This window comes from Muscardinus avellanarius, assembly GCF_963383645.1.
Source record: "Muscardinus avellanarius genome assembly, chromosome: 8".
Classification (NCBI taxonomy): Eukaryota; Metazoa; Chordata; class Mammalia; order Rodentia; family Gliridae; genus Muscardinus; species Muscardinus avellanarius.
In genome coordinates, this window is record NC_137794.1 from 30527004 (window position 1) to 30539982 (window position 12979).

The window sequence follows — 12979 nt, forward strand, 5'->3', positions numbered from 1 at the left end:
GAAAAAGAGAAAAAATTAAACAGGAGATGTAAGCAGACTGTTCTGGACCATGGTTGCAGAGGGGAGGAAACTGCATGCTACTTGTCTGCAGTCATTGGATGAGGAGTGAGTCCACACTCACTGCGGAGCCCAGAGCAGCAGGTAAAAGGGAAGGCAACACGAGGCAAGAAGCTGCAATGAGGACTGTTAACTTAAAGTTACATATGGAGCTATTAGATCCCAGAGTCTCTTCCTTGTACTTTGAACTCACTTACAAAATCCTCAAGGCTGGAGATTGGAGGACTCTTTCTTGCAAGGGAAGAGCACCCATAGGAGACAATGTTTGCAGACGCTGATTCTTTGGGGTCATTAAACAAAGTGAGGTTCTAACTGTTCAACAAAAATGACCTTATATTCAGTCATCTTGCAGCCACTAACCAAATAGCTTTTGCTCAAAATTTGATTCCTTTACACTTAAATATGAACAAATCATTGAGAATTACCAAATATTTTGGGAAATCATCAGTATAAAAAAGACCAATATAAATAAATAAGCAAGCAGATTAAAAACACTGCAAAGAAACACATGATATATAGAGCAGAAATAAGCCTTAAAAAACAAAAAGTATCCTTGGTGGAGTCATATTACATAGTTCAGAGAGCATGGAATTAAAAATGCAATAGCTTCTCGGGCGTTGTGGTGCACGCTTGTAATCCCAGCACTTAAGAGGCAGAGACAGGAGGATTGTGCAGGTTTAAAGCCAGTCTTGCTGCCTTAAGAGACCCTGTTTCCAAATAAAAATATAAAATAGGTCTGGGAGTGTAGCCTGAAGGTAGAAGGGTTTCCAAGGAACACCAGTAACACCAAAAAAAAAAAAAAAAAAAAAAAAAAAAGATAGAGTGACACATACCAGTACTTGTAATCCCAGTACTTGGAAGGCTGAGATGGCAGTATCTCAGGTTCATGGACAGCCTCTGCAACATAGTAAGCCCTCAGCAACTTAGTGACACCCTTTTTTAAAATAAAAAAATAAGGCTGGAATGTAGTTCAGAGGTAGAATGCTCCTGCATTCAATTCCCTATGCTGAAAAAAGAAAGAAAGAAAGGTAATACAAAATCAAAGCATTTCATGATAAAATTAAGGAACTCAACCAAAAACAGATTGAAAATTGGAAAAGAAATTTAAAAAGTATATTATCATATAAATTTTCTGAGAATAGGGGCTTTGTCCATCTTGTTTACTTATCCCGGTAACCTCGGCACTTAGAGTTCTGTTTGGCACATGATGAGTATTCAGCAAGTATTTGTTGATGAATGAATGAACAGAGATGTCAGAACACCCAACATCTAGCAATTAGAAGTCCTAGCAAGAATGTAGGAACTTATTAAAGAAAAAAATAGCAAAGCCACACTATTTTTCAGAGCTAAGATTTCAGCTTGTCAACTGAAAGGACTCACTAAGCGCTCAGTCGTGAAGGGATAAAAGGCATGCAATACATCAGCTTTACAGCAATAAGGATTATGTTTCCAGAGGGCAAAAAGTGGTTAGTGGACATGATTCGGAATTGAAATAGCATTGAGCTTCTTAATAGAGATAAGAGCAACACCTTACCTTACTAATTTAGAAAGAAAAAGTTTCACCCTAGAATCTTATAGTCAAATCATCATATAAATATGAAGATAATAAATATACTTTGGAAATGATAAAGTTTCAAAACATAGACTTGAAAGTCACATTTTTTATGAATTTGCCATAGGATTATGTATGCATATCTATATGCATATACATATATGTGTTATATTTTGTTACATATGTATGTGTATGTATATATATGCATACATACTCTGACTATATATCTCACTACCTATGTATCTACCTACATATATACATCACAAAACCTAGGGTTTTAACTTAGAGATGACTTACTTGGCTTTGGGGAAACAGGTTATGTAGTATATAGCATAACATGATAAGGAAGGTATAGGATGAGAGAGATCCAGCTGCCCCAGAGAATGAAACCCTGGTTTGTACCAAGGAAAGAGAGAGAATGTCAAGATTGCTTCCTTTATTAAGTGGAATTGTTCAAAGTAGTTCTCAGCAACAAAAAACATGCAGGAAGAATCACAATACCTGACTTTAAGATATACTACAAACCCATTGTAATAAAAACAGCATGGTACTGGTACAAAAACAGATACATAAACCAATGGAACAGAATAGAAGACCAGAAACAAATCCACACACTTAGAGCCAATTTATTTTTGACAAAGGAGCCAAAAACATACACTGGAAAAAAGACAGCTTGTTCAACAAATAGTGTTGCCAAAACTGGTTAACCATATGCAGAAAATTGGATATTAATCCCACTTTCTCACCCTGCACAAGAGTCAATTCAAGATGGATCAAAGACTTGGAAATCAAACCAGAGACCTTGAAGCTCCTTGAAGAGGGCATAGGTCCAACACTGCAACACATAGGCACAGATAAACACTTTCTCAACAAGACCCCAAAGGCACAATAAACTAAAAGGCGAATCAATACATGGGATTGCATGAAACTGAAGAGCTTCTGTTCAGCAAAGGAAACTGTCAAGAACCTCAATCAAGAGCCAACAGAATGGGAGAAGATTTTTGCCATCTACACCTCTGATAGAGGACTAATATCTAGAATATACAGAGAACTCAAGAAACTCAACACTAAAGAAACAAATAATCCAATAAAAAGTGGGCAAGCAAACTAAATAGACACTTCACAAAAGAAGAAATTCAAATGGCCAATAAATACACGGAAAAATGCTCAACATCATTGGCAGTCAGAGAGATGCAAATCAAAACTACCCTGAGATTTCACCTAACTCCAACTAGAATGGCAATCATTCAAAACACAAACAACAAATGCTGGCGAGGATGTGGAGAAGTGGGAACTCTAAAACATTGTTGGTGGGATTGCAACTTAGTGCAACCACTTTGGAAAACAGTATATAGAATCCTCAGAAAAATGGGAATAAATCTACCATTTGATCCAGCAATACCACTTCTGGGTATCTACCCAAAAGAAATGAAACCAAACTACCAAACTAATGCATGTGTATCTATGTTCATAGCTGCACAATTCACCATAGCCAAACTATGGAACCAGCCAAGATGTCCATTAAGAGATGAATGGATTACAGAACTGTGGGATATGTGCACAATGGAATTTTACCCAGCCATTAAAAAAAGCCACAATTACAACATTTTTACAGAAATAGATGGAATTGGAGGACATTATGCTAAGCGAGATTACTCAGTCACAAAAAAAAAAAATAAATAAGAAATCGGATGCTTTCCCTAATATGTGAAAGCTAAGGAAAAATGGGTTATAGGAGGAACTCTAGATGAAAAAGGAAATCCTATAGAGGAGCAAACAAGATGACCTAAATTAGGGGATGGGAGGGGGGAAGAAGGAAGTTCTCTAAAGCACACAATGTACTTAAACATAACGAAGTCAACCACTAAGCTAAGCAAGGGAAGGAGGGATGGGGAGGGAATAGAGTGGGAATTCAGTAGGGGCTAAATGGGCGATGTGTACATGTATGTCCACACAAGTTTTTTTTTTTTTTACCCCATTATGATATATGAATACAATGCACCAATAAAAAAATTTAAAAAATAAAGTGGAATTGGTGAAGTCTTTTGATTTGTTCACATGTAACAAAATAATCTTGGGATAAGCCACCTCATTATATAGGAAGAATTAGCAAAAGGTGCTTGAAAGACTAAAGTGAAAATTGAAAGCAGCTATTCACTACAGGAAAAATAAAAGATTGGATAAGAAAGAAAATACCTCCATGGTATTATTTTGGTTATAATAATGTAAATATTAGTCAATCATTTAGCCAAACATGATATAATTTGTATCTATATGAAGAGTATGTATGCGATTATATTAGAGAGCTATATCTATTATAAAGTAAATCAATAAGACTCCACTTCCCAAAGTGGTGCTGTAATGAGAATGGGCACATTTATAAGAGGAGTGTAAGAAGGTGACTAGAAAAACAAAAGGTCAGAAAGATTTTTGTAAAAAAAAATACCTGGCCGGGTGTGGTGGCGCACCCTTGTAATCCCTGTGCTTGGGAGGCTGAGGCAGGAGGATTGCACAAGTTCGAAGCCAGCCTCTGCTGGCTCAAGATATGCTGTTTTTAAATAAAAAATATAAAATAGGTCTGGGAGTGTAGCCCGGAGGTGGAAGGCCCCTGGGTTCCATCCCCAATACCACCAAAAACAAACAAAAAAAACCCTGAAATTTTGGCAAATCTGATGAAAAATACTAACTTTCAGATCTAATAATCTTAGTGAACCCAAGCATTGATGCTTATTAAAATTAAGTTTGACAAGAGAATCTGGAAGATATAGAAAGAGAAACAAAACAAAACTTACATAGGGATTTTGTGACACATTTAAGGCAGGGTTAGAAACAATGATCTCCAAAAAATTGAAGTAAGATATGTAAAGAGTTCCAGGCATGGTGGAGCATGCTTGTAATTCCAGCATTTGGAAGGCTGAGACGGGAGGATCACAGTTCATGGACAGCCTCAGCTATCTAGTGAGGCCCTTTGCAGCTCAATGAGACCCTGTTTCAAAATATAGAATAAAAAGTAAGGCTGGGGGTGTAGCTTGGTGGTGGTAGAATGCCCCTGGGTTCAATTCCCAGTACCAAAGGAAAAAAAAAGAAGATATGTAAAGTGATGAATTAAAAAGGCCTATCAACCAAAAGTGCTACATATAGAAACAGTATCTTTCAAAAATAAAGAGAAAATAAAATTGAGTCTGAAATATATAAAATAATATATTGTAAGTAGGCCTCTACAAAAATAAACAAGCAAACAAAAACCCTGAAGTGAAATTCTTTGGCTGACATACAAGATAACAGATGTAATTGAAATATACATTATATACATTAAGGAATAAAGTTTAGGGGAAATAGAAAACATATGAGCAAATTACCCCAAAAACAAACTGAAAAGAGGTAAGCACAAAATTCAAGTCATATGTTCCCTGTACTTTGCCAGTTTTCTAAACTTGAAACTTTCATTTTGCTTTGAGAAATAAGGCCAGGAATGAAAGACTACACACACACACACACACACACACACACACATACACACATACACACATACAGCTACACAAGATGGAGAACCTGATGTGTGATGATTACTACACGAATAAAAAACTACACATACACAACTACACAAGATGGAAAACCTAATATGTGATTATTCCTACACAAATAACAGATTCTACAGAACATACCCTCATAGTAGGAGAGTCAGAAGTGGATCATCTCTGTGGAATTATAAATAGATATCAACTCTTGAGCAATTTTGGTAACTTCAAGCCACTGAATTTGGTGTAGTCTACCTTGGACTAGACATAACACTGAGTGCTTGGAAAAATTAAACACAGATCACTTCTGGAGAAAAATATTTTCATTGTAAAAGTCTTATTATTCCCACACATTTGTTTTCAAGCATAGTGTTTAGCATATAACTAAAGATAAATTGGTACATTGAGTTCCATCAGTAAGTTAACTAGAATTAGTTCAAGTTCCATCAATAAAAACTAAAAAAGAAAGGAGCAGATAATGAAAATGACTTTCTGTGAGAATTATAACTAAACTATAAAAACATCCATTCTTTGTATATTTAACAGGACAAAAGACAGATTTGAAGAAAGCCCATTGCAAAAGGAAACTCTAGCAATAAATACATTTAAATATATCTACAACATAATTTCTAAAACAGTACTTTATTGTAATTAGAAAAAAAAAAGAGAGGCAAGTTTAATAGCAGTCAAGTGCAACTTGAAAAAAGCATAAGGAACTGAAGGTAGATGAGAAGACAAATCTGTAATCCAATATAGGGAGACAAAAAGGCAAAAAATACAGAGTATTATGTGTGTACTGTAGAATGAGAAAATCTAGCATGTTTAATTAGACTTGCAGAAAGAAAAGACTGGAATACAGGCATTATTTGAACATAATTATTGAGAATTTTACAAAAGTGAAGAACAATCTATAGATTCAAGAGCCACAGTGAATTCAATTCAGTGAGGCCCAAGTAAGATAAAAGAAATCTCTGTACTGCGGAATGAAAAGCAAAGAGAAAATCTTAAAAGCAAGTAGAGAAAAGTGATGGATAACCTTCAAAGGAGTGGCAGTGGAATGATAGCGTCAGTGTGCATGAAGAAATAACTGTTAACCCAAGGACTTTATGTCAAGTGAAAGTATCCTTCAACACAGAAGGCAAAGATATATTTTCTGATATAATTTATCTCTAGTGTCTTCTTAGTAAGAGATGTTCTACCTGTGGTCACAGAGAAAAAAATGACCCCAAGGAAATCAGGAAGGATTAATAAAGTAGTAAATATGTGACATTAGGTGAATAATAACTTTGTAAAATAATAATATCTATGGAATTAGGTTGTAAGTTAACAGTGTTTGGGATAAAAGGGGTCACTGTAACGTTAAAGAGGTTCAATTCTGCCTCCAATAACATTCAGAAGAGTGAAGTGAAAATTAACAACTTCAAGGAGAAATAAACTCATCATTGCTCTACATATGTAATCATCTAACGTTTTATTGATTTAAACTTTTATCCTTTCTTGTGTATTATATTGAGGAATTAAAAATTTGAAAAAAACCAGTAATAGCTTTGTCTTACTAAGAATTCTTTGACAACACTATTTTTAAGATATCATTTTCAATTATTTCTTGTTTTATTTTTTATTTTTATTTTTATTTTTTTGTTGTTGTTGGTACTAGGGTTCCTGGAAGCCCGTCTACCTCTGGGCTACACTCCCACAGTCTACACTCCCAGACCCATTTTTTTTTTTTTTTTTTTTTTTTTTTTTTTTTACTTTTTATGTGGAAACAGGGTCTCTTAAGCCAGCAAGGCTGGCTCCGAACCAGTGCGATCCTCCTGTCTCCGCCTCCCAAGCACGGGGATTACAAGTGTGAGCCACCACACCCGGCTTATTTCTGGTTTTAATTTAAAATTTAAAACATGCATGCAATTCTGTTGCTTAAATATATAAATATTTAATCCATTTTTAATTTGTAGGGTTTTTAATTTTTTCATATTTTCTATTAATATTACTAAGAACATCTTCATAGATAGTTTTACTCATTTGAAGAGTATTTATTTAAGATAAGTCTTTTTAAGTACTTTATTGTGTTAACTATATAATGTACTTAACTATATAATGTTAAGGCCTTTACCAAACGGCTTGTCAAAAATCTATCATTTTCAGTCCTGATAGCATATCCATTTCTTATAAGAATATTCAGCACTATACATTATCATTTAAAAATATTTTGTTTGTTGCTTAAAAAGATCTCATTTTGATTTGTGTTTTTTTTTTTTACTAGCGAGATTAAACCTTTTATTTATTTATTAATTTTTTGTGGTACTGGGGAATGAATTCTACCTTTGAGCTATACCCCCATTCCTATTTTATTATTTTTCTTAATACTGAAACAGGGTGTTGCTAGATTGATGAGAATCTCACTACTTGCCAAAATCCTCATATCTCAGCCTCCCAATACGGGGATTATCAGTGTGTACCACCAAGACTGGCAAGATTAAACATTTTAAATAGTTTTTCTTTAAAAAAAAAAACCCAAGATGGTAATGTTTTCATTAATGCGTATTAAATATCTAGCCTACTGTTTAAATTTTTCTATAAAGTAAGCAATCATAACCAGATTTGGTGAGAATTATATGTTGATGCAGTCAATGACATTTTGGGTCAGTACTAGTGTCAGTATTATAGCATCTGTGCATGAGTTCTGGGATACAGCAGCTAAAAAGCCCCCAGGCTTGTGGCTGTTCTATAGTAATGAAACCCAGTGCCTAAGTTCTGCCTCAATGTTTGAGGACTATGGTGTGACTAATTTTTTAAGTGTCCAAGTGTGTGAGCAGAATCCGGCTGCCAGAGTTTCACCTTGAGCCTGATTTTCTAGACAGACCCTGTGCTATCTGAAACCTCGGACTATCCTTGTAGTTATCAGTGCTTTGTCTCTGATGCTAAGGTTTTTTAAAATGGTTACAGAATGGTAATTTCAAAAATATGTTCAGTATTTACTTTGGAATGCTGTATTTGAGGGTCTATATAGATAGATTCAATAAAAATAATGTATTATTGCTGGGCATAGTAGTGCATGCTTGTAATCCCAGCATTCGGGAGGCTAAGGCCGGAGGATCGTGGTTCGCGGACAGCCTCAGCTACTTAGGCCCTCTGCGACTCAGTGAGACCCAGTTTCAAAATAAAAAATTAAAAAACAGGGCAGGGGTGTAGCTTGGAGGTTGAATGCTCCTGGGTTCTATCCCCAGACCTCCCCCCCCAAAAAAAAAAAAATAGTGTATTGGGAAGATTCTTAATTTATTTTTTCGTTTCTAGGAACCACTAAGTTTTATATGACAGAGATAATTATTCAGCCATCTGAGAGAAGTTTTCCCATCATACCAAGGTAAAGATATTAAATTTATTTTGTAATTTCAAATCTGCAGAAAGGTAGATACAATTGATTAGGGATTCATTTGTATTCATAACTATCTCCATTTGGAAGAAGGAAAAACCTATGAGAAAAGCTTTTAAATAATTGAACCAAACACATATAAATGACTGAAGGGCTTACTTATTTACATCTTGGTTATATAGTGATTTGGAAAAGTTCATATAAATCTTTTAATTCTGAAAGGGTTTTTTTGTTATTTCTATGTGTCTAATACTTAGGATCTTATAACTGTTCATTGATAGGGTTTTGAATAATTATTTTTGTTTTTAATTCAATCTGCTTAAAATTTGACAGGTTTGTTTGAAATAACTCCTCTGTTTATAAAGAAGGTATTTAGCCTCTAAATCTATTAGTGCTTCTTGTCTTTTAATCTTTTTAGTTTGTAAACAAAAGCTAATGATAGTATATGTCTGTTTTGTATATGAAAAACTTATAACCTAAATATGAACTTGCTGTTCATCTTACTGCAAATACTTCAATTCTGTACCTCAGAACTGCCTCTTTAAGGAGCTCCTAAGTGGAAGAAAAAAATATAGATAATACTGCCTGTGTTTGGGGAGAAATCTCTCACCTTTTTTGTAACTTGTTTATTCACTACTTAATATGCTATGACACAAATGGAGTAATTCCTTGTTATAACATGATATTTTTAATTCAGTAGGGGGAAGTAGTTAGCTTTGGGGTAGAAAGTGTATTAATGATTGAAGAATAGGTTTTAAAAAGAATGGAACACAAATACATTAAGATACACTCGAATCCACCTTAGCACAGATTGTGAGGGGAGGGACAGTGGGTAGAAGAGTCTGGCATGCTGATGTTTCTGCCTTTTAGGTTCCCTGTGGGTGTTTTTGGCTTATCTTGCTGGAGTTATTATGAGAGGCACATTGTGAAAATTGATTTCTGTTCAAACAGGTCTCGGTTTGTCCAGAGTGTAATTGCCCAGTGTCTGGTGGAGCTCTCCACTGCTAGAAGCACTTTTAGATTCAGTATTCAGGGTCAAGATGGCAAAGTATATGTCTTGGTAAGAAATCATTCTATCCAGTTTTTTTTAACCTACTAATCTAGGGTCTCAAATTCTTGTTTCTGTTATTCTTTGATAATTCTCAGGTTTAGAATGATATAAAATCTAATTTTTATTATCAGTTTAATTTATAAATAAAACTCTATTAATATAGTAACAAATGGTCAAGTGTTACCGTGTATTAGGTTTGAGGTATACAGAGGAAAGGAAAACCTGATTCCTGCCCTGACTCTCCTAAGTGGAAGCTAAAGAGGAAATAGGAAATATAAGGGCTTTCAGTAATGCAGAGAGAACTGTAGAATAGTTGAAGGGGGTTAAGGGAAGGACTTGAGGAGGAGAAGAGGGAGGATTAAAGAAGGTAACAGTTCCAATAATACTGTAGCAATATGTGAAGGTATTACTACCAATTTCACTGACTCATGGGGAGGGAGGCCGGGGCGGCAGGGTGGGATATGGAGGAACATGTACAAAGAGTTGCGTGTATGTCTGTCTCTTATCACATTGTAGTGCACTAATAGGATAATTGTTAAAAGGAAAGCACATATTCCAAAATAAGGCTTTTCTCTCTACTTTTAATGGATTCCCACGGTCAACATAATGTTGGTCTGTCTCACTTTCCTTTTCTTCCTATTTGATATCCCTGCCCCCTTTTTCTAGGCTACTTGATCCTCTTTACTTTAAAATAGTGTGGGAATGCTTTTTCTAAACCCATTTTGCATTGAATATTACCAGTCTTTTTATATTTTCTAATCTCATAAGTAAAAAATGGTGACATTGAAATACTATATTTTCTTATTACCAGCCATATTAACATCTTTAATTTCTTTATCACATTTCTTGTTAATTCTGTTCCTAATCATTTCCTATTTTTTCTACTGGGCTATATTTGCCCTTTACTGATTTCTGGAAACTACATATATTGTAGATAATAAAAGTGTTGTTTATGTATTAAATGTTTTCTTCTTGTCAGTTGTCTTTTGTTTTTAACTTTATGATGTTAGTTGCTGTATCAAGTGTTACCTCTGAAAACCTGCCCTACTTAGAAATTCTCATATTTTAAATTTCTGGTGTTTTCCTGTTTTTTGGGGGGTAATATAAAATATAGATAGGTGGCACTTCATACATGGTGTTGTATTTCTTTTAGCTCTGGCTTTTAAACTCAGACAGTTTGGTGATTGCTTCTTGGACAAATTCCAAACATATTAAAAAGTTTCCCCTGTTGGAAGACACATTAAACACAGACTCCAGTGCTGCTTGGAATGCTATCAAGGTCCTCTACCAGCCATGCATCAAAAGTGGGAATGAAAAGTAAGTTCTGCTTTTGTTTCTATGTTCCACATTATGTTTTAACTTCTGTTGCCTGTTGGTATTAAGAAATTAATGAACTAAATGTTACGACGTCATTCCCATACTTCGAGCTTCCAGAAGTTATGCTGTTAAATATTATGGTTTTAAAGTAGATTGAATTATTACAGCTGATTCATGCTAACATGCAGAATTCTTGCTTTTACGGAAAGCAATTGGTGGACTTCTTGTAATCTCAGCTGTCTGAGACATATGGCTGAAGTACTAAATAAGGCTTCAACAGTTATGAGTACTTACTGATAAGCATTTTCCAGCCATTCATGATATAATAGTGAACAAGCATAGTCCCTGCCTTTAGGGTTGTCATTCAAGCAGGGGAAAGTAACAAAAAAACAAAACTAAAAATAGCAAAGACAACAACATAAAAAAATTCAAAGGTTTATATGGCTCTTAGGGCATCTCTGGTACTTACCTAAGCTCATCTGAGCTGACTCCATTAAGGCTAACCACAATCCTGTGGAATAGATACTGTTGTCAACCACTGTACAGATATGGATACTAAGATGCAGGTGATATATTACCCTAGTGAAAAAAATGAATCAAGGTAAGGTAACTGTGGTAGGATGGCTATGGAGATTGTCTTTTTTTATTTGAAGAGTCAGAGAAGGTTCCTCAGAAAAGGTGATATTTAAGTGTAATCATAAAGGAAGTGAAGTGGTAAGCCATATTTGAGGGAAGAGCATTTCCAGTAGAGGAAAAAGTATTTTATTTGGACAGCTTGGAAGTTTTATACTTGTCAATTGGAAGTTTATTCTTGTTCTATGCTCTCAGATAGTAGATTTGATCAAATCTGTCTAAGGACAGAGATATCCAACCTTCCAAACCAGGAAGTAAATGAGACATTTTAAACATTTATGGATTTTCTTTAAAAAAAATTAAGCAAGCAGTGCAAGTCATGGAAGATTCAAATACTTAGAGACCTGTATAAACTAAAGTGTGAAAGTTCTCCAGGATGTCCCTCCGTCTCTGGAAGGTAAAATATGTCATGTATTCTTCTATGCTTTTTTCTATTTATTTTGCATTTTAACACAATTAAATGATGCCTGTGTATCTTTTATACTAAAAAAGAATAAACACTTTGTTTTTGAATGCATGTCAGTGCTTGACATCTTATGGTATGGATATTATTATTATAATTTTTTTTACAGTACTGAAGATGGAACCCAGGGGCATTCTACCTCTGGCCTACACCCCCAGGCCAATTTTTTATTCTTTATTTTGAAACAGGGGCTCACTGAGTTGCAAAGGACTTCACTAAGTAGTGGCTTAGGCTGGCCATGAGCCTGTGATCCTCCTGTCTCAGCCTCCTGAATGCTGGCATTAGAAGCATGTATGCTCTTGAGACTTTTTGGTTTTGGTGCTCTAATACATGGTAACCGTTAAGTGTTCATTGATTATACTCTTTCTTTGTGTGTGTGTGTGTGTGTGTGTGTGTGTATTCAAATTTATATATTCAAATTTATATAATTTGTTGAAATTATTATACTCACATTGCTACTTATTAAAAATGTAGACTTGAGAAAGATGTGTTAGATTTTACACTATGACTGTAGAAGTCAGTTTCTTCTGGCTTTTGTATTTGATCTTTTGGAAGTAAATTAGTAGATACATAAAGGTGTGTAGCACTGCTAAAGTTCAACTAATTATTGTATGTTGTGTGAGTAGGAAGTTCTGCTTTTTACCATTTAATGCTATTTTTCTTTTATTTCTAATTTATCTTATATTACTTTGTTATATGTTTTAAAAATTAATTATTTGTTATATCTTTTTTTCATTTCTTTGATTTTTTAATTGTCCTATATCCTTGTAACTAAGGTGTATGTCTCATTAACATATATCTTGTAAACATGTATCTTCATATGTATATATGTATATATATACACACACATACATACATATTTGTGTGGGGGAGTATTGGGGATGAAATTCAAGGGCATTTTGAGTTCCACCTTCAGCCCAATTTTATTCTTTTATTTTGAAACAGAATCTCATTAAATTGAGATGGCCTGGCTACATTGGAGCTGGCCTCGAACCTTTGATCCTCTTGTCTCAGC

General features: G+C 34.6%; 1 protein-coding gene across 1 annotated transcript in view; it reads left to right on the plus strand.

Moving 5' to 3' along the window:
- UBE3D (ubiquitin protein ligase E3D) overlaps nucleotides 1-12979 on the plus strand; it is a gene marked incomplete at both ends in the record, with an annotated part of 324870 nt that overhangs the window by 39808 nt on the left and 272083 nt on the right. Inside the window, 3 exons of the mRNA XM_080700079.1 lie at nucleotides 8422-8491; nucleotides 9452-9560; nucleotides 10705-10868. Of these exons, the coding sequence (XP_080556205.1) occupies nucleotides 8422-8491; nucleotides 9452-9560; nucleotides 10705-10868 (343 nt within the window). The remainder of the gene's footprint in view (nucleotides 1-8421; nucleotides 8492-9451; nucleotides 9561-10704; nucleotides 10869-12979) is intronic.